Consider the following 23,655-nt stretch of genomic DNA (forward strand, 5'->3'; position numbering starts at 1 on the left):
CTTCCCATTGAATTTGCCTAGGCCTGGCATTCCCTTTCACAAGGTTGACTGTAATAAGGTTGAAGTTGCCTTTCCTTTGGACCAGGGGATTTCTCATTTTCCGATGGAGCATGAGGGTTGTACTTCTCAATAGCATTCAACAGCGCTTTCTCCAATTTATCTATCCTGTCCTCCACTTTCTTGTCATCTTGCTCTGTCACTGCATTGGCCGATCCTCTCCTCAAAATGCTCCGCGGATTATCATAGGCCTTCTTCGCCTCGATCAATCTTCCCAAAGTTTCTCTGGCTTCACTTGCTTTATTCTTGGTAAAGTTTCCCCCGCTCGAGGAATTCATCAAGTTCTTTGACTCAGGGTTTGCACCTTCGTAAAACAGATAGTAAGTCTCCGCCTCGATCATCCCGTGGTTCGGACAAGCATCCAACAGTCCCTTGAACCGGGACCAAGAAGAGCTCAGAGATTCATCATATTCTTGCTTGCACTCCTGGATCTCCTTCTTCAAGGCATTCGTCTTGTTGGACGGGAAAAAATAATCCAAGAACTCCAGCTTGAAGTCCTTCCATGTGTTGATCGAGTCTGGTGGGAGCCTCAGCAGCCAAGTATTAGCCTCCCCCTTGAGGGCAAACGGGACTGCACGCAAACGGTAGTCCTCCTCAGTCGCCTCGTTGGGCCTCTTTTGAATGCTGCACAACTTACTAAACTCGTTTAGGAATTCGTAAGGACATTCGTTCCTTCGTCCAGAGAATGTGGGCAAAACCCCGAGCACATTTGTCTTGATATCGATAGACCTCCGGCGCGGGTTTGAGACTATGGCATGGGCGGGCTCACCGTCTAGATGCGTGGTGAGTGAACCTATCTTCCTCTTCCTCAGTCTCGGAATGCTCTGTTTCTGTGGACGACTTCGGGTCCTCTTCTCCTGACGAGTTCCACTCCTTCTCACTTTCTGATTCGAACGGAAACGGGTCTACTGTCCTTAACCCTGATCTGGTAGTGACGGTGGACGTAGACTCCTTGACTTGCCACTTGTATCGGGCGTTTCCTGACCCAGATGAACTAGCCCAACTTCCAGAATGGAAGCCCGTGTTCATAAACTGTCAAGAAAAACAAAATAACAAAAATTAAACTATTTACACCAAATCCTCAAACGCATAAACAATTAACGCCATCCATCCCCGGCAAAGACGCCATTTGAAGCTCAGGAATTTTCTTCTTGTTTAGAGACTGCATGCACAGAAGGGAATAACAAGTTTCCTAGGTCTAGCGAATCCACTAGATCACAGGGTCTAGGAACTCACGGAACGTTGGAAGATCTCGGTCGTTGGACACACAGAATATCGCTTCAAAACCCTCAACCACGTATACTAAAATTAGCACAGGGAAGTAGGGATCGATCCCACAAATATGAATGCGCAATTAAACATGCTCAAGGATTTGGGACTATTTTTGGGTTGGTTGCTGCCACGCATTTTTTTTGGGTTGAGGAGATTAAACTAAACTTGGAGTGAAATATGCTACGCTAACAGCTAGATCTAGGCTGAACAGAAATTATGCATATAACTGGAAAAACAAGACAGTCACTAGATCTAAGAAACTATTTTCTAAATTACCTAGACCTGGGAAATGAACTGACGGTGGAGACCATTTGCTGAAAAGGTAAAGTACGGATGAAAAGCTGAAAAACAATTAACTAAAGTACCAACTAACAGCGACATCATCTTCTCCAATCAATTTGCATAAAAAATTCAGTAGAAACAGAGATGGAACGTGAATCGGAAACGAAGCAGACTGAATTTAAAGCAATTAAACGAAGAACATTTAAAACTAAGTAGATCTGCGACTACTAGACGAAGTAAAATGAAAAGAGAGCAAAAAGTTCGAAATCCATGCACAACTTGATTCCCCTGTTCAAATCCAACTTCGGAAGCTAAATCCACTCCGGATCCAAGCATCCGACACAAACTCCGACCAAAAGTATACCCATAGCTACAGATTCGCCAAACAACCACCGATCAACAACAACAATTCAGATCCACAACCTATTTCCCAGATCAAGCACAAAATTATCCAAAACAGAGAACAACATTCAACTGCCGAAATAAAACCTCAAACAAAAAACTCAGAATCAACGTAAATCAGCACAAAATAAACACCATCATGACATAAACCAAATGCGTAGATAACGATAATAGCAAACAACTTAATCGACTTCCAAACGATGAAGTTCGACGGAATAAAGGTGCGAAAAGCTGAATGTAAACAGATTGTTTCTTCGCCCTCCGTGAGGACGGTGTTACCACTGACTTTTTCCGAAGATGAACCCCTAGAAACCCTTAACTACCCCAAAATTCCCATTTTCCCCAAGTGTGTGTGTGAGTGTGTGAGCTGAGAGCAAATCATGTATTTGGTGTGTGCTGCATGCTCCTTTATTTATAGGCGTTGAAGTGGGTCCAACGAGGTATGAATAGTCTTTGTTGCCCTCAGCTATTGACTTCCTTCGTCTAGCCATTTTTTTCTCTTCAACTCTGCTCACTTTCCTTCATTTTCCTTCGCTAGTCCATTGCCTCCAGCTCTTCCTGGATCTAGCGTCTCCTTCACACACCTGGCTTAAAAACTGCGTTAGACCCAGTAAAATAAAGTGTTTTTCACCACATAACCGATGCATGAAATTAGCCTTATCAATAGTTAGGGCTCGAAAAATAGGCCCAGTAGCATTTGCCCGGTCCGGCGATCTACACCTTGAAAAATGCCCGATCGGGCATTTTGTCATACTCTCGATCAGGTCGCGCGTTTTGACGCCCGGTCGCGCGTTTTGCACTGCATTGCGCAGTCTTCATTGCGCAGGCATAGAAAACAGTACCTATCTTCTTCAAACAAACACTAGGAACTAGTCCTAGAGGTTAGTAATAAAAGAAAGTAGAATTTAAGAAGATGAACTCAACCTTGATGTCCCAAACCCCCTCAAATCACTCCCCAATAACTCTCGACAAAGGCTTAGAATATTGTGAGAAAGGTGGATTCACTCACACTCACAACTCCAATTCCAAGATTTAAGTGCTTGAGGTGGATCAATCAAGGTATACTCCTTGGTCAACAAAATCAAGAAGACAAAGCCATAAACACATATTAGCAAGATGCAAGTCAAAGAAAAACAAACAAGGGGTGACACTTTTGCTGAAATTTGGCTGATCTTTATGATTTTTTTTTTGGTATTGATTCCCGCGCCCAATTTGGATGAATTTTGGTGGATAGATTCCCAAACAAGTCTAGATCAAGGGAAAAATGGCCATATATAGTCAGATTTGATGATTGGATATGTTTTGTATGGTTTTCCCCAACTATGCCAAAACAGGGCAATGATGTTAATCTCCACGGTTAACTAAGCAAACAAAGGAACTTTTTGATGAAATTTTGCAGGTACGTAGGTCACATAACATAGATCATACACACCAAATTTCAGCTTAATCTAATCACAATTGATCAATCCGATCATCCCAACAAAACAGAGCAAAAACAAAAGACAAAAGGAAAAATAACCCAACCCAAAGCAACAATAGATCAAACACCTAGTGGGTACTAGGCTCTAGATACCAAATGATGTGGATCCATGTATTTTGTGATCCATTTCCCAAGGATTTACCCAATTTGTAGGTGATTGATCTAATATTTTTGTGAAGTAGATTTTCTATTGTATCAATAATGGCAACCCAACAAGAATTTAGGAAACTAAGATGATTAAAGCAAGAAGTAACATTGGATAGAGTGGAAAATTGAGATACATAGTCATTGATGAGGTAAGCTAAGACACTTACAACATACTAACATGCATCCATGGCTAGATCTTCAAGGAAACCACAAACCTTGAAGCATACCTCTACTTGATCCATACTTCACTAAGAATTGATGAACCAAGCAACCTAAATCTAGGAATTGGATAGGAAACCCTCTCAAAGAGGAACAAATCTCTCAAGCATATAATTCAGCAAAAACCTAAGGAAATGAAATAACATCAAGAGGTATTTATACTATGGGTCCAAAAATAGAAAGTTGGCCCACAAAATCTAAAAACGGCAGAATCGCCCGGTCGGGCAAAATTCCCGGGCGAATTTCCACACTGAGCCGGGCGCGCGAAACGCCCGGCCGGGCGTCCTCCTCGCGCCTTAATCAAATCGCCCGGTCGGGCGATTTTCACATGTGAAAACGCCCGACCCGGGCGTTTCCTCTGGAACTTCCGGTCGGCCCTCGTTCTTCAGCACGATCCTCAACTTTGGCTCATCCGTCCTCCTAGGCTCCTCCCGCTTGGACTTTTGAATGAAAGTTGCGAGTCCATCCCGAAGCCGCCTCGTCATGGCTCTCGTCATGGGTCCGCCACGTGAGGTCGTATCATCCTCCCCTTCTTGGAAAGGATTTGTCCTCAAATCCGGACTCCCTACAACATCAAACGGACTTAAATCAGTGACGTTGAACGTGCAACTAACATTATACTCACCGGGCAAGTCGATCACGTAGGCATTGTCGTTGACGCGTTCCAACACGAGAAAAGGCCCATCTCCTCTAGGGGCTAGCTTGCCCTTGGTCTTGTCGGGGAAACGTATCTTCCTAAGATGTACCCACACCCAATCGCCGGGTTCAAAAACCACCTTCTTGCGTCCCTTGTTCACGTGGCGGGCTACTTGCTCTCCCTTCTCTCGGATCCTCTCTTGCACTTGAGTATGCATCTCCTTCACGAACTTAGCCTTTTCCTCTCCCCCTACATCAAGCATAATTGACAAAGGCAAATCCACCGCGGACAAATCCAACGGGGTGAGGGGGTTAAATCCATATACAACTTCAAAAGGAGACAATTTAGTAGTGGAATGAAAAGTCCTATTGTATGCAAATTCGGCAATAGGTAGACACTCCTCCCAAGACATATTATTCTCAAATACTAGAGCACGAAGGAGGGTTCCTAAGGACCTATTCACTACTTCCGTTTGTCCATCCGTTTGGGGATGAGCGGTAGTAGAAAAAAGAAGCTTGGTTCCAAGACTTCCCCAAAGGGTCTTCCAAAAGAAACTCAAGAATTTGACATCCCTATCACTCACAATTGTTTTTGGAATCCCATGCAATTTGACCACCTCCTTAAAAAACAAATTTGCAATGAATTTAGCATCATTCGTCTTCCTACATGGAATGAAATGAGCCATCTTGGAGAACCTATCTACCACTACCAAAATACTATCATTCTTTCGAGAAGACATGGGTAGGCCTAGCACGAAATCCATGGAAATGTCCACCCAAGGTTGTGTAGGTATAGGTAAAGGAGTATAAAGCCCAAAGTTACTAGACTTAGACTTGGCTTGCCTACACTCTATGCATTGACCACAAAATTTCTCAACATGTTTCTTCATACAAGGCCAAGAGAAATGTTCACTCAAAATATCAAAAGTTTTTGACACCCCAAAGTGTCCCATCAAGCCTCCCAAATGAGATTCCTTAATCAACAAGTCACGAAGAGAGCAATTAGGAATGCAAAGCTTATTCTCTTTGTACAAGTAACCATCCATCCTATAATATTTATCAAAAGATCCTTTTTCACATGCTTCAAAAATAGTGGCAAATTCGTGATCATGCTTATATAAGTCCTTAATGAACTCAAAGCCAACATACTTGGAAGCACACACAACAAGCACTTGTTTTCTCACATGCATCACATGATTATCAATTAAGACATCATCACTTGAAAGAGCATGAGGCTTCCTAGAAAGGGCATCGGCAACAACATTTTCCTTCCCCTTTTTATATTTGATCACATAAGGGAAAGTTTCTAGAAAAGCACTCCACTTAGCATGTCTTTTATCAAGTTTATGTTGTCCCCCTAGGAACTTAATGGATTCATGGTCGGTGTGAATTACAAACTCCCTATGCATGAGATAATGTTGCCAATTCTCTAAACACCTCACTATAGCATACAACTCCTTGTCATATGTGGGGTAGTTTAATTGGGCTTGGCCAAGCTTTTCTGAGAAAAAGGCTATGGGTTTCCCCTCTTGCATGAGCACTCCTCCTACCCCCACTCCACTAGCATCACACTCAAGCTCAAAAGTCTTGTCAAAATTGGGAAGGGCTAACAAAGGAGCATGAGTAAGGTCATTTTTCAAGGTGTTAAAAGCTCTTTCTTGCTCCTCTCCCCACTTAAACTCGACATTCTTTTTCACAAGGTGATTAAGGGGAGATGCCTTAGTAGAAAAATCCCTCACAAACCTCCTATAGAAGCTTGCAAGACCATGGAAAGATCGAACTTCACTCACACTCTTGGGTGTAGGCCACTCCCTAATCGCCTTCACTTTCTCCTCATCTACTTTCACACCATCCCTCCCCACAACAAATCCAAGAAAAACAACCTCATCAACACAAAAAGTGCATTTGGATAACTTGGCATATAAGGCATGCATTCTCAACACTTCAAGCACATCCCTAAGATGATTAGCATGCTCTTCTACACTCTTACTATAAATCAAGATATCATCAAAATACACCACCACAAATTTTCCAATGAAAGGACGAAGCACATGATTCATCAAACGCATGAAAGTGGAAGGAGCATTAGTCAATCCAAAAGGCATAACAAGCCATTCATATAAGCCAAATTTGGTTTTAAAAGCGGTTTTCCATTCATCCCCTTCTTTCATGCGAATTTGGTGGTACCCACTTGCTAAATCAATTTTGGAGAAACAATGAGAGCCACATAGATCCTCAAGCATATCATCTAACCTAGGTATAGGGTGCCTATACTTAATGGTGATCTTATTGATGGCTCTACAATCCACGCACATTCTCCAAGTTCCATCCTTCTTAGGTACCAAAATAACGGGTACGGCACAAGGTGAAAGAGATTCTCGAATCAAACCTTTGGCAAGGAGTCCCTCGACTTGCCTTTGAAGTTCTTGAGTCTCCTTTGGGTTTGCTTTGTATGCCGCCCGGTTGGGAAGAGAGGATCCCGGTACAAAATCGATTTGGTGCTCAATCCCTCTCACGGGTGGGAGCTTGTTTGGAAGCTCGTCCGGGAAGACATCCTTGAAACCTTGCAAAACACTTTCAATCAACAAAGGACAAGGATTAGTGTTAGTATTTAAACATAAATCGTTCCGGACCATGAGGAGGATGGTTGATCGGCTTTTTAGTGCCCACCCAAGGTCGGGAGCCCTAGCTAACAAGCAACCTTTTCCCTCCCTTGCTTGTGGTTTTTCTTGCTTGGGTACTTTATTTTTGCTCTCACCACCCCCTCTCTCACTTGGCTTTTTTAACTCACCCTCACTCACAAGCCTTTTCTCTCTATCCTTTTCCCTTTCCCTTTGTAGATGTTGGTGTGCTTCAAACACATCCTTAGGTAAGAGGGGCTTCAACCTAACCTTCAAGCCATTCACCATGTAGAAATACTCATTGGTGAAACCATTCTTATACACCCTCCTATCAAACTCCCAAGGCCTTCCCAACAACACATGACAAGCCGTCATTTTCCCTCCCTTGCTTGTGGTTTTTCTTGCTTGGGTACTTTATTTTTGCTCTCACCACCCCCTCTCTCACTTGGCTTTTTTAACTCACCCTCACTCACAAGCCTTTTCTCTCTATCCTTTTCCCTTTCCCTTTGTAGATGTTGGTGTGCTTCAAACACATCCTTAGGTAAGAGGGGCTTCAACCTAACCTTCAAACCATTCACCATGTAGAAATATTCATTGGTGAAACCATTCTTATACACCCTCCTATCAAACTCCCAAGGCCTTCCCAACAACACATGACAAGCCGTCATTGGAATTCCCTCCCTTGCTTGTGGTTTTTCTTGCTTGGGTACTTTATTTTTGCTCTCACCACCCCCTCTCTCACTTGGCTTTTTTAACTCACCCTCACTCACAAGCCTTTTCTCTCTATCCTTTTCCCTTTCCCTTTGTAGATGTTGGTGTGCTTCAAACACATCCTTAGGTAAGAGGGGCTTCAACCTAACCTTCAAACCATTCACCATGTAGAAATATTCATTGGTGAAACCATTCTTATACACCCTCCTATCAAACTCCCAAGGCCTTCCCAACAACACATGACAAGCCGTCATTGGAATGATATCACACATCACCTCATCCTCAAAGACACCATTCTTCAAAGGAACGAGACATTGATCCTTCACCTTTAGCTCCCCGGACTCCCCTAGCCATTGAAGCTTGTAAGGATTGGGGTGTTTGTCAACCTTCAACCCCAACTTGGCCACCAATTGTTCACTCACCACATTAGCACAACTACCTCCATCAATAATCACCAAACAAGTTTTAGAGTATACCTTGCAATTCATATGGAAGATGTTGCACCTTTGTTCTTTATGCTCCTCAAGATCGGGTTGTACATTGAGCATCCTTAGCATCACTAAGGATTTTGACCCCTCATCCTCTTCTTCTCCACTAGAATATGACATTCGTGGCTCTACACTCGCCTCCTTGTCTTCTACCACCACGTCTTCCTCATCCTCACTATGCACGCTACCATCTTGCCCAATAACCATGACTCTTTGGTTGGGGCACTCACGAGCATAGTGACCATAGCCCTTACACTTGAAGCATTGTACCTTGCTACTCTCCGTTGAGGAAGGGCTCTTGGTAACTTGTGGACTTGAGCTTGGAGATCCCTTGTATGGTGCTTTGCCTTGAGTAATAGGTGAGCTCTCCATCTTTTTGGAAGGGGTACTCCACTTGTTTCCTCCCATCCCGGTTTGACTAGAAGCCACTCTTGCCTTGCTAAGAGCCACCTCTTTACCTTGCCTCTCAAAAGTCTCGGCAAAACTTAGTACTTCCCCCAATGTGATTCCCCTCAAAGCCTCAATTTGGACTTTATGCTTCAAGGACGTGTTGAGACCATGGATGAAACGGTCTTGAGTGGTTTCCTCCGATTCATTTACTCCAATCTTGTTCATCAAAGCAAGAAGTTCATAGTAGTAATCCATCACACTCATGGATCCTTGCCTTAGGTCTTGAAGCTCCCCACGAAGCTTGAGATAATAGGACCTCGGTACAAAGGACTCCTTCATGATTCGGCACAACTCATCCCATGATCGCACCTCTCCCATCCTAGCTATCCTCCTCTTTCTCAACACATCATTCCACCAAGTGTTAGCATTACCCCTAAATTCGGCCAAAGCAATCTTCACCTTATCTCCCTCGGAATAGTTGTGGAGGGAAAAGATTTTCTCCACTTGAGATTCCCACTCCAAGTAGGCTTCGGGATCGAACTTTCCATGGAATTCGGGAAGGTTGTGTTTCAAGGTCTTGGACGGATCATCAAACCTTGGTCGGGGCTCCTCCTCATAATACCTATCCCTCCTAAATCTATCCCCATAAGGCTCCATCCCTCCATATTGATTTCCTCCTCCATAGCGACCATACCCCCCATTTCCTCCTCCCCCTCGCCTATTGACTCCATTTCCCCCCCCAAACCTTCCATTCTCCAAATTGTTAACCCTATCCCGAACATTCCCTCCTTGCCACCCCTCATACTCCTCCTCTTCAACATTTTCCTCCGGGACCTCATTAGGCACAAAATTGCCCATAGGAGTGGGAGGCCTCGTCCCCCGCTCTCCCTTCCAAGTGTTGAACTCCTCAAATAAAGTGTTTTGGGCGGCAAGCATGCGGGCTTCGGATTCTTTTGATTGAGCAATGGATTCTTTTGCTCGCACATCCATTTGGATCATCATCTCTTGTTTGAATTCCTTCATCATCTCGCCCAATTTGGATGAATTTTGGTGGATAGATTCCCAAACAAGTCTAGATCAAGGGAAAAATGGCCATATATAGTCAGATTTGATGATTGGATATGTTTTGTATGGTTTTCCCCAACTATGCCAAAACAGGGCAATGATGTTAATCTCCATGGTTAACTAAGCAAACAAAGGAACTTTTTGATGAAATTTTGCAGGTACGTAGGTCACATAACATAGATCATACACACCAAATTTCAGCTTAATCTAATCACAATTGATCAATCCGATCATCCCAACAAAACAGAGCAAAAACAAAAGACAAAAGGAAAAATAACCCAACCCAAAGCAACAATAGATCAAACACCTAGTGGGTACTAGGCTCTAGATACCAAATGATGTGGATCCATGTATTTTGTGATCCATTTCCCAAGGATTTACCCAATTTGTAGGTGATTGATCTAATATTTTTGTGAAGTAGATTTTCTATTGTATCAATAATGGCAACCCAACAAGAATTTAGGAAACTAAGATGATTAAAGCAAGAAGTAACATTGGATAGAGTGGAAAATTGAGATACATAGTCATTGATGAGGTAAGCTAAGACACTTACAACATACTAACATGCATCCATGGTTAGATCTTCAAGGAAACCACAAACCTTGAAGCATACCTCTACTTGATCCATACTTCACTAAGAATTGATGAACCAAGCAACCTAAATCTAGGAATTGGATAGGAAACCCTCTCAAAGAGGAACAAATCTCTCAAGCATATAATTACACCTGTAACCCCCTTGCCCTTCCTCTTCCCACTTCCGCCCGAACAACTCCCCTTCCCCCAGTATCACTCCCCTTTCCCCGCCTCCCTCCCGCAGGTTCCCTCCCAGTGGGCTTCAGAGTATGTTCCCTCATTGGAGAAAGACATAACTCCTCTAGCGAGAAAGTGTCTTCGCTGGTGTTCAGAGTGCTGATACCCTCGGATTTTGCACTGTTTTAAGGCCATTATTTGGTTCGTTTTTAATATCAAAGCCGCATTACATGTCCATTATTTGCATATTTTATATATTTTTTGACGTGTTTTGTGAGAAATGTGCATATTTGAACCGAAAAAGGGAGTCAAAACGCAAAGCCTGAAAATCTGGAGTTCAGACGGCGACCGACGACCGCCGCAACCTGTTCAGCGACGGCATGCGCCCGGCGGCCATTAACATACAACGGCCCGCCTCGAAAATCTGTGCTAGAAAAGGACGTGTGGCGGCCCGCCGCCAAAGAGGTAGAGTCTCTTGACCATCGTATGGCAACCGCCGGAAGATGTGCGGTGGCCCGTGATGCGCTCGGATTTTGTATTGTTTTAAGGCCTTTATTTGGTCTTTTTTTAATGTCTAAATCGCAATTCATGTGCATATTTTGCATATTTTATCTATTTTGGTATTTTTGACATGTTTTGTGAGATTTGTGCATATTTGAGCTAAAAAGACAGGAAAAAGTCGAAGTTGGAAATCTGGAGCGAGCATGTCGTCCAGCGGTCCGCTGTAACATGCGCAGCGACCGGTGGAGCCTAGCGATCGCTACACCTATAAAGTTGTGCTGAAAATCAGAAGACGCCCAGCGACCACTGGGGAATGCGCAGCGACTGCTCGAGAAGCTCCCGAAGCTACTAGAATAATTTGCAGCGACCGCTACAACATCATGCAGCGACCGTTACCCAAAAGGGCAGAAGCTACGGACAACGAGCAGCGACCGCTGGCCAAGATGCAGCTAGACCTGCCCAAGATGAACCGGCGGTTTCGGTTCGGATCCGGCGGTTCCGGTTTTGGGAAATATGGAACCGGAACCGAACCGTGAGGCTGTTTCACGGTTTCGGTTTCGGTTTCGGTTCGGAACCGCCGGTTTTCGGACGGTTCGTAGCGGTTTAGGTTTGGTTTCGCGGTTTCACGGTTTTTTCCGTCAATTTTTTTTTGCCATATAGTTTGAAATTATAAAATAAATTGGAACAAGGAAATGGATAGTTTAAATTGAGAGATTGAAGAGAGAAATTCTTGTTAACACTAAAATGAGGTGAGTGTAAGTAAGGATAGAGAGGAGTATTTAATATAGATAAAAATAGAGAGAAATGAGATCCAATTTGAATTTAAAATCAACATTTAAGAATAAATAAATAAATAAAAATAAAAGAAATGGTGTTTTGTGCAATCAATTTTGAATAGTGCAACCATCGCCCACCGTCAACCAATCAATTTTGAAGACTCAACTAATCAATTTTGAAGACTACAACATTAACCAATGTTAATTTATTATACTTTATTTAAAGTAATCAATTCTTCTAAGTTTATTAAAAATTGTTGAATAAATATTTATTAATAATTATCCATACTCCATAGATTCCATACGTAAAAAAATATGTTAATTAATAAAATCGAAAATAGTATTATAAAGTTATTACCATAAACCATACAACAAAGACTCCATCTTGTAATTTAGTTATTTTTATTTTATTATCTTTTACCTTATGTTTTTCAAATTACCATCCAATTTTACCAAATAGTATTATAAAGTTATTTTTGCTACAAAATTTTGTCCCACATTATTGTTTCTACGGATATTACCAAATCTAAAAATGAAAGTTATTTATATAAGAGTATAAAACTCATAAACCGGATCATTCAGCAATGTTTTATTTAATGGAGTATAGTTTTAATATAAGGATTAACTATGTTTAAATTTATCATTGCGTTGGCGGTTCGGAACCATGAAACCGCCGGTTCGAAACCGTCCGGAACCGGCGGTTCGGTCGCGGTTTCGGTTCGAAAAATTTGGAACCTGAACCGAACCACGGTTCTAAAATTCATGGTTTCGGTTTAGCATATTTTTCGCAGTTTCGGTTTGGAACCGTAACCACCGGTTACGGTTTCGGTTTTAACCGCCGGTTCAGTAAACCTTGGGCAGCTCTAGATGCAGCGGGCCCTCTGCAAAAACTTAGTGCACTAGTTGACCTATTTTCTCTCCAGATTTTACCAAATTTAGCCACCTTTTACCTTATTCAACTAGGATTCGATTTTTCCCCTATAAATACCCCCTCAAACCTCTTCATTATTATCATCTTTTTGCCTCATAATTCTAGAGCATAAAATTGAGAGAGTTCTTCATTGTGCAAGAGGTTGGAGACGGAATCAAGAGAAGATCAAGGCTACAAGGATTCTACCTTTGGGTTATGTTGCTTTTAGTTCTTATGTTCATTCTGTTTTCCCTTCATTCTATGTTTTTAGCTTATTCTACCACGTGTAACTAAACTCATAGGATTCTAGGGATGTGCTAATAACAACTTGGGTTATACAATTCCTTTTTTCTATTTAATATCCATTTTGTTTTTACTCCGTTTCTTTCTTAAGTTGTTTCGTAACACTTCATGTTTGAGTGACACATTCGATGAAGATTTAATATATCTTGCTACATAATCGTGAGAAGAGGTTGGCGAGTTAGATCCACTTAATAGACACTACAATTAGCTTCCCTTCAAACGGCACTGTTAGTTGAGAGTGAGGACTTTTTAAGGGTCTTAGGAGCTTTTAGGAGTTACGAATCTAGGATTGACAACCCTAGTTTTAGTAATCTATGCTTGTACCGCATGGGCATAACTAGTGTGACTCGTTCTATCGAAGTATAAACTGTGCTAGGGTATTGTAGTTGGAACTTGTATAACCATAACTGTGAACACACATCCCTGGAATTCTCTTATCTCCCATTACTTTATCTCTATTTTTTGTTGCACTTAGTTGTTTACCGCTTTCGGTACTTTTGTTTTCTAAAACGTTTTCAAAAATCCTTGGTTTACCAAATAGTAAAAGAAGCTTAGTAGAAGGTAGTCAGTCTGTGATATTATTCCCCGTGTTCGACACCCGGTACTAACCTTGAGTTTTACTAGATCTAACCTGTATACTTGCAGATATTTTTAGTGCTAATAAAAAGTGCATCAACCACAAGTAGCCTTTGGTGGAATCCGACTAATTTTGTTTGACCGGGTTTACGGATTAAGGCCGAAAGTATCCCAAGGTCATAACAGCTCCGCGTGCCAACTGCGCTATGACCTGTTGGTATACTATTTTTTAAAGTTATGAATATGACTAAAATTTGACCAAATTTCATTAAAAAAAAAAAATTGACCATTTACCCTGTAAATTTCATTTATTTGATCCGAGTGAGCCACTGCATATCTCAAGAATATCTAAATTGCAACTCTAATGTCTTGCAAAAAAATTAGATAGGTATAATTAGGGGTGAGCATTCGGGTTTCAGATCGGTTTTTTGCCTAAATTGAACCAAAACCGAATTAAGTTCAAAACACAAACCGAACCAAACCTGAAAAATCGAAAACCGAACTAAACTGAAAAAACTAAAATTATATGAAATAACCGAAAAACTGGAATTATATATATATGTATAATATTTTTTTATATTATATATAGAAAAATATAATATATATTTTAAAAAATAAATTTTTTTCGAATTTTTGGGTTCGTTTCGGGCGAAATAAAAAAACGAAAAACCGAATCATATTTTGAAATATAAAATTGATAGAATATATATAATAACATAATATATAGAATATATTAAAAGAATATATATTATATATAATATATAATACAGGGGAGTGTTCAAACTATAATATAGTATATTAAATTGAGATTATATTTCAAACTATAATTCGGTTTTTCAGTTTTTCGTTTTTGTACTTCGCCCAAACTGAACCGAATCGCATTGAAAAATCTAAACTTTGTATTTTTAAAACCGAACCAAAAAACCAAACTGAATTTAAAATCTCAGTTTGATTCGATTCGGATATTCTATTTTCGGTTTTTTTCTCACACCCGGGTATAATGGTGAAAAGCCTAACCTTATTTTAACTTTGATAGTTTAAAAAATTTGAAAAATGAAGTTAAAATGTGGAAATTAGTGATTATTGAGCGAGAAAAACGGTGGGGGAGAAGAGAGCGGTTCAATTGCAGCTATATGCGTGAAGACCACTATTATCAATTAACCATATTATTCTTGTTTCTCTCTCTAGATTTTGATTCCGTACATGGTTAGGGTTCGAATTCATTGATAATCTAGCTTTGAACAATGGGAAGAAACCGTTTCTGCACTTTCAACGTCTGTATTGAGCATTTCTGGTAATCAGAGAGAGAGAGAGACAGATAGCAGAGATAGTTAGAATGAGCGCTTCCAGATTCATCAAGTGTGTGACGGTGGGCGATGGTGCGGTTGGAAAGACATGTCTCTTGATTTCCTATACCAGCAACACCTTCCCCACGGTCTAACATTTTTATTCATTTTTTGTTATAATTATGAACTAGGATTAGGTTAATTGATTTGAATTTCTGGCTTTATTAGTCACTAAATTATGCACACAGTCAGTTACTGGTCTTGTGGGGATTCCAAAAAATACCAACATTTTGATGTATCAATTTCAACTTTTTGCTTCATGATTGTGAGAATCATATTGCCAGTTTTGATAGGTGATTTTTGCTCTAAGAGGAATTTCCTATTCTTGCTTTTCTAATCATAACTTTCTCTTTTCTTTTCTGATTTATTCCTATGTTATTTCATCTTATTTTTGCCTTGATAATCCTGAAAGCAGATTGCTCGTGTTGATTTGGATGTTATATGATGCTACACTTAATTCTCTGAAATGTGATCCATTATTCCATCATATATATTTTAACAATTTTTTTTATACGCAACAGGATTATGTGCCTACTGTGTTTGATAATTTCAGTGCCAATGTTGTCGTTAATGGAGCCACTGTTAACCTAGGCCTGTGGGATACTGCTGGTAACTAATAGCAATATGCCGAAGAGAATTACTCCTACGCTTGTACGGATAAACTTATTTCTGTTTCTTATTATGGTTCTAACATATGAGCGATGGTTATTGTTCTGTGAAACAGGGCAGGAGGACTACAACAGATTACGGCCTTTGAGTTATCGTGGAGCTGATGTTTTCATTCTGGCATTTTCTCTTATCAGCAAGGCTAGCTATGAAAATGTTTCCAAGAAGGTGAGGATTTGATTCACTTTACAGTGTGTTATTTCATCTTTACCTTTTTTCATGTTTTCTACTTTTTTTTGGCACCAAATTGTTTTGTTAATTGTCCTTTTCTTTTTTTGGGCTCTGGTGCATTTCTAATTCAGTGGATTCCCGAATTGAAGCATTACGCTCCTGGTGTCCCTATAGTTCTTGTTGGCACAAAACTTGGTGAGATACCAAATTCATAAGTACATGTACCAGTTAGTTTCCTTGTTAAAGATGCTCCTGGTGATATTAGGTTTATTGATATGGGAAAATTACGATTAAAGCCTGAAAAATATGTTTGTGTCAGCTTCATGTTCTCTGCCACTACCCTAATTCTTCTGTCCCAAACACTTAGCTATCACCTGGAATAATATACATGAACCAAGAGTGAGAGACTCTTATGTTTAGTATGTATGACCACGAACATCCATTTTGTAATCATTATTCTTGTTATGTAGGATAAAAAGTATTTAAGTGAATGTTTGCCCATATTTTAGCTGATGATACTTCTGATAAGCTTAATACGTTGATAATAATGTCTAGGTGACATCAACATCCTTTCTTGCTTCTAGAAGCTGTGATGTGATAGTCTTAAGAGTTCAACTTAGTTTGGTCACCTCCTGGACTTTATTCATTAAAATCGTTGTCTTCTTCAAAAGACTTTCTCCGCATGTTGCAAGTTAAATGTCAAATGTAAACATGATTGGGAGTCAGGGGGTCTTTTGTAACTGTATTAATCTTGCTGACCTTGTTTGTTGCGACAGCGACTGTATGATTCTTGTGCTTATATCTTTTTAATGCATATGTTTTTGGTCAGTATGAGTTCATATGAAGGAAAAAAAAGTTCATAGGAAGAAGTCTTCATGAACAGCTACTTTTGCAGCATTTTGTATTTTAACAACCACTTGTTGAAAATTTGTTCATGATTAATCTTGAATTTCAAGGATGGAAAATCAAGATGTGTGTTTACTATATAATCTTTTGTATTCGTATTTTTGTTTTATAAGTTAAAATTGGCATTAATACATTGTATGAAGGGTTTATATCTTGTCTGATAGTAACTTGTGGTGGTTTCAGATCTTCGGGATGATAAGGAGTTCTTTGAAAATCATCCAGGCTCTGTACCAATCACCAATGTACAGGTGAAAGTCTGTGGCCTTGGTTATATCAGCCTTATATATATATATATATATATATATATATATATAGGGTTTTGATCTATGAAGACCAGATTTAAATACAGAAATGCAGAACACGGTCATACGTAAGACATTTTTAGGTCATAGTTAGTTTATTTTTAAAATGATCTTAACATGACATAAATCCAAATCTTATAATATGACCTAAAACTACTTAATTATGACCTTCCGTGTTTTGGGTTAATTATTGACCATTAGATCATCTAATCCTAGGGCCAAGATTTGGGCTGCATTTCTGGATTTAAACACATACTTGTTTTGATCATCTATATATATATATAGGGGTGCACTATGATGCCACCATAGATAGGATAACACCATACCACCAATATAGTCCGTTAGATCTCGTCTATGGACGCCTAGGATTAAGTTTCGTGAAAAAACACGGGTTTGCGGTCTACAGTATTAGATATTGCAGTCTACTGCATTAGATATTGCGGTCGTGGTAAACTGCAATATTGTTGTGGTAAGACTGCAATATTCAATGAACAACCCACAACAGTCTGGTAACGTAAAATTAGAAATATTCTATTTTACCCCTCCGTGTTTTTACACGTGGCAGCATGACAAGCACACGATTTTCAGATCCAATGGCCTAAAATGGTGGTATGGTGTTACAATAAAGAGGGTTGTCATCTTATTACATCCCTATATATATATATATATATATATATATAATCACAACACTCTTAATATGACTGCAATATTATATATGCTAGACTGCAATAGTATAAACGCTAGACAACAATCTACAACAATCTATAGATTGCAGTCTAGCGTATTGGATGTGCAGGCTTATGACATAACGGATCCTAGAGTATTTGGATATTGCGATCCCAGAGTATTGGATGCTTGGTATTGGATGATGCAGTCAAAGGCGTAAATTTGCCCTTGTGAATTTTTTATGATTGCCACGTGGCAGATGATTATTCGTCACGTGTATATATGATTGGCTAGGAATGGTAGTATGATGTTATTTTAAGATGGGTTGTCATTTTAACAAATCCCTTATATATATATAGGGATGTACTAAGATGACAACTCTCTTTATTGTAACACCATACCACCATTTTAGACCATTGGATCTGAAAATCGTGTGTTTGTCATGCATGCTACGTGTAAAAACACGGAGGGGTAAAATAGGAAATTTCTAATTTTACGTTACCAGGATTGCGCGTATTGTTCATTGAATATTGCGATCTTACCACAACAATGTTGCGAAGTTACCACGCGCCGTAATATCTAATACGGTAGATTGCAAACCCGTGTTTTTTCACGAAACTAAATCCTAGGCGTCCATAAATTGAGATCTAACGGACTATATTGGTGGTATGGTGTTATCCTTTATCTATGGTGGCACCATAGTGCACCCATATATATATATATGGTCATATTCTAATGCTTATAGCACACTAATCTAAAATCAAGACCAAATCTCCACCCTTAGATTTTAAAATGAGTGGATGAGATTAAATCTACGAATCTCAATAAATAGTAGACAAAATATCAACAAAAGGGTAATATCGTCATTATGTTATCATATGATAATTTTCGTGAATGTTTTTTTATATCAACATAATGTATTACAAATATTAACAATGTGACATAAGAATATCAATACTACTACAAGAAAATATCAACACATATTTATTGAGATTTTTACATGGTTTTATTGAGATTTTTTGATGTATTTGTTGATAAAAATCTGGTTATCAACATTTACGAAAACTAAAATAAAAAATATCAAATTTCATCATCCGAACGTCGTCGGAACATATGCAATTGAGATCTCGTTGGAATCCTTATAAAATTATCTTTAATTTGATATATTTTTTGCGAAAAAATAATTTAAATCGAGAGAGATTACGTAAATTTAAAGTTTTAAGATGATTTTAATGAGAGGGAATTGATATTAATACCCTCTAATTTTATTTATTAATTTTCTTAATTAAAAATATAATCCATGTGGCATTATTTCAACCACTAGATCTTCTAATTTAATGGCTAAGATTTAGTATATATATATATATATATAGGGGAGCACTAGGGTGCCCCCTTATTTAGAGTCACAACGTACATCCAATCTGGTGCTGCCATGTGGCACAAAACATGCAATATTTTAAACACAAAAATGCAATCTAGTTGTACATGCATTTTCGCAGATTGCATTTTTGTTGTATGTAAATTGCATTTTATAGTGTTGAGTTTTGCATTTTCACATAAATTGCATTTTTTATTGTTAAGTTTTGCATTTTCATATATAAAAATGCAATCCGTCTATATATAAAATGCAATTTAAACAATCAATATCTAAAATGCAAAACTTAACAATAAAAAATGCAATCTGCATATAACAAAAATGCAATCTGCCGAAATTCATTTATAGCTTTTACAAATGCGTATTGCATTTTTCTGTATACAATATTGCATTTTTCGTGCCATGTGGCAGCACGTGGTTGGATGTACATTGTAACTTTAAAATTAGTTGTTATACTAGTACACCCCATATATATATATATATATATATATAGGTGCGTTAAAATGACAACACTCTTAAAATGACACTGTGACACCACGCTAGACTGCAATATTATATAGTGTATTGGATATTGCAGTCCGTGAAAATTTATCCTTGAGCAATTTTTATGATTGCCACATGGCAGCTTATTATTCGTCCACATGTACAAATAATTGGCTATGAATGGTGGTATAGCGTTACTTTAAGAGATGTTGTCATTTTAACACAATCATATATATATATATATATACATAGGGGAGATGATCAAAATAAGAATGCATTTAAATCCAGAAATGCAGCCCAAATCTTGGCCCTAGGATTAGATGATCTAATGGTCAATAATTAACCCAAAACACGGAAGGTCATAATTAAGTAGTTTTAGGTCATATTATAATATTTGGATTTATGTCATGTTAAGATCATTTTAGGTCATGCTTTGTTAGCATGACCTAAAAATAAACTAACTATGACCTAAAAATACCTTACGTATGACCGTGTTCTGCGTTTCTGTATTTAAATCTGGTCTTCATAGATCAAAACCCTATATATAGGAGTGCATTACCCTCCTTATCACTCCCTATTATAAAACATAGGACTAATATAATCCCTTGTATCTATTAATCTAATGGCATTGGTTAAATGTCAGTCGGTACATTATAATAGTGTTTTCGTACATTAAAGGGTAATTTTGGTATCACCCTATTAAACAGTTCACTATTCAAAAATGCATTTACATGATTTACGAGATTTATTTTCAGCAACTGTACATTTCTCTCCCACTCTCTCTCTTCCCATTACTTCCACCATCTCTCCTCCCTCATTGATCAATAATCACCCAAAAACCTAGCCGCCTCACTCACCATCATTTCTACCGTCTCTCATCTCGACATTCCGCACGGCCTAGAGGATGGCAAATCAGTGACCATCACGACGCGGGAAAAATGGTGTATACGAAGGGTAATCAGGTTCAATGACGACGATGACGATTTGATGGATAACTAAAGCAGTTGAAATCCTGACTGATTTCGACGGCGACGTGAAAGGTAAGGCCCAAAATGAAAACTTTTCTTCAAATTCTAGTATTTTCTAAACTTGAGGAACCGATATTCAATTGTTTGTGTACATTATTTCATATCAATTTTGATTTCTAGTATAGTTTATGTTGATGAGGGTTTCTCGGTGATTGAGGGGTCGATTATTGCTACGAATTCGAAGCTTTTCTTAATTGATGTTGTTGTGCAATTCTCGTTGGGATTTCGTCGTTTTTGCAGTTTTTTGGATGCGAGTATTGTTCATTTGGCGTGGATTTGATTTTACAGTCGAGATTTGCTGTTGAAAATTTCTTCATACTATGCTCTGTTTTTTCTCCTGTTGTTTTTGTATACTGCTTATTCAACATCATTACTGTATGATCTTATCCTACATTATAAGTTCATATTTTACATGATTTAAGAACCTCTGTTTATGTTACATCATGTAGGCAGTTTAGTACATGAATAGTTTCAGATTATATGTATCTTTTCGTGCTACATCATGGTATGGTATCTTATCTGTACATCATTGGTTACTAGATTATTCTTTAATAAATGTACATTATTGTAAAAACAAATCTGTTAATTTATTCCTGCTACCACTGTACATTGTTTCTGTGTAGTATTTTGATTAAAAAGCTACATTTAGGGGTTATATTTGTACATAATTTCAGTAGGAAACAATGTTACATTATATATGCATACTTGTACATGACTTTAAAACATCATTTACTGTTACATTATTTAGATAGACTAGTACATCAATTGATGCTAATTTTATGCATTATATTTTGTTACATCATGTAGCTAGATCTGTACATCATGTTCTATTACATTATTTAGCCATAGATGTTCATTAACTGATACTGCATTGTATGTGTTTTTGAATAGATTCAACGAGTGCAAGAATCGATTCGAGGATGACTTTGACGATAATATGCCCACTACATTAACGCAACGACAAGCTTTAAGAAGTTCAAAGATGTGCTACATTATTATTTTGTTGTAGATTATGATGTGCGAAAATTGTATTTTAATGTAGATTATAATTTGTTTGATGAGGGGCAGAAGTTATATCCATTCCCCAAGGGTTTAATAGTCCATGGGGCCAGGGTGTAGTACCAACCCAGTAGCACAACGTTCACTAAAGGCAAGGACTTAGAGCCGTTCTTGTAGGATTCAATTATTTATTGTTTTGTGTAGTAGTCTCTGTTGTATTCTTACAATTATTAGGTTACAATATTCAGGTTAATTGTTGCATTTATTTGCTACTAATATACTGTACATTTAAACCATAAATATGTAGTACATTACCACCATAAATATGTACATTACCAAAATGGCCAAAACCAAATTGACGGAAAAAATATACATTAAACTACTATATTCGTACATTATTCACTGTTAGGCATATACATTATAAGACTATATTCGTACATTATTTCCTGTATACAATCCAATACACACATTAGAAAGCGAAATTTTATGCATGCGGTGGTACTATACCCTAGCCCCATGGAAAACTAAACCCTAGGGGAATGATTCAAACTCCCTACCCTTGGTGATGGTTTCATTTTGTGAGTGAGTACTACAACCTAGCCCTATGGATTGCTAAACCCAAATGGTATGGATTCAAATCATAAATAGAACCCACATCCTACTTATATGACGGTAGTGATAAAATACAAACTCATATATTATACAAACTTTAAACTATGATTTGGACCGTTAAAAAATATCAACATATGATAAAATAGTAGTAACATAAAATGTCAACACAACATCTTGACACTGTGTTGACATTTTCTGTTGCTACTATTTTATCATTTGTTGACATTTTTTAACGGTTCGGATCATAGTTTGAAGTTTGTGCAATATTTAGAGTTTGAATTTGATTACATCCCTTATATCGGATATGTAATTAAGTATTTTTTTTAAAAAAAATAAAAAAATGAATATGGAGATATAATTAAATATAAGTAGAAGTATACAAAATAAAATAACGAGGCACAATAATAGAAAATTAATAGGTTTAAAATTACATATTTAAAAATTCATTTTGTCATTTGGCACCATCCATAATTTGAAAAAATATATATATTTTTTCCTATTTTGGTAGGCGGATTCCACTTTCAACTAATTTTTTTTTCTACTTTTGATATGACCCCACATTCTACAATATTTTTTTTTAACTTTTTATTACAAAGTCAAAAAGATTCTTAAAACCCCTAATGAGTCACATTGAATCTTTATATGGTGGACAAAAATAGTATTCCTTCCGTACCTAAAAAATACTCCCTCCATCTCATTTAAGATGACCACCTTTTTTTTGTCCCAATCAAAATAACCACTTTCCAATTTTGGAAATAACTTTTTCTCTCCTCTCTCCTCTCTTCTCATTAAAATATTCAACTACATTTTTCCTATCTACTTTATTCCAGCTAACAACATTTCCTAAAATCATGTGCCACTCAAGAATGTCTTGAGTGGGACGGAGGGAGTAGATAACATTTGAAACTATATGTATTTTAATGCTTTGTGAAGTAAGAGAAAGATAAAAAGAAAAAGCGATTAAAGTATTATTAGTAGAGAATGAGACCCCCCTCTAGAATTTTATAAATAGATTTCACCAGATTGCATTTTAGTTATTGACAAATTGCATTTTTTATTATTGAATTTTGCATTTTCAATATATAGACCGTTTAATTTGCATTTATATATAGTATATTTTGTATGGTAGACAACCTATCTATACTAATATAAAAGATGAGTTTTGACATATTTTAGAATTTTCATAAATTTTGGGTATGCATTTAAATATTTATAATTATAGGGCAAGAACGTAATAGATCTTCCATCAACATTATTCAACCGTTATACACTAATTAAAATTATTTAATTCAGGCAGTCATTAAAAAATGTAACGGCTAGACAATAATAAAAATTGTTTGACTTAGGCCGTCATAAAAAAAATATAACTGCCACAAAATTAAAATCGTTGAAACGACTAATAGCACTAAATAATATGGGAATTACTACTGAAAATAAGCGCAATATCTTTTGCATTACTATTAAATGTACATATACCAATCCATAGCCAAAATCAGGCTTTTAACGTTTAAATGA

The 23,655-nt window shown here is 37.9% G+C and overlaps 2 protein-coding genes across 2 annotated transcripts; one reads left to right on the forward strand and one right to left on the reverse strand.

Annotated features, from left to right (window-relative positions):
* Positions 1 to 17: 17 nt before the first annotated feature.
* LOC125221064 lies at positions 18 to 9,731 on the reverse strand. The gene is made up of 9 exons (XM_048123193.1): positions 7,877 to 9,731; positions 6,907 to 7,196; positions 5,715 to 6,828; positions 5,201 to 5,666; positions 4,481 to 4,840; positions 4,205 to 4,420; positions 827 to 1,060; positions 606 to 681; positions 18 to 302 (listed from the first exon to the last, which is right to left on the reverse strand). The coding sequence occupies exons 1-9, from the start codon at positions 9,729 to 9,731 to the stop codon at positions 18 to 20; spliced, it is 4,896 nt and encodes a 1,631-aa protein (XP_047979150.1).
* Positions 9,732 to 14,694: 4,963 nt separating this feature from the next.
* Positions 14,695 to 21,482, forward strand: LOC125221065 (rac-like GTP-binding protein ARAC6). Its single transcript, XM_048123194.1, has 6 exons — positions 14,695 to 15,021; positions 15,454 to 15,541; positions 15,657 to 15,766; positions 15,901 to 15,964; positions 16,859 to 16,951; positions 21,421 to 21,482. Exons 1-6 carry the CDS (start codon positions 14,923 to 14,925, stop codon positions 21,480 to 21,482), a joined length of 516 nt encoding a protein of 171 aa, XP_047979151.1. The 5' UTR covers positions 14,695 to 14,922.
* The last annotated feature ends 2,173 nt before the right edge of the window (positions 21,483 to 23,655 follow it).

Source organism: Salvia hispanica, chromosome 4 (assembly GCF_023119035.1).
Source record: "Salvia hispanica cultivar TCC Black 2014 chromosome 4, UniMelb_Shisp_WGS_1.0, whole genome shotgun sequence".
In the NCBI taxonomy this organism is placed as follows: domain Eukaryota; kingdom Viridiplantae; phylum Streptophyta; class Magnoliopsida; order Lamiales; family Lamiaceae; genus Salvia; species Salvia hispanica.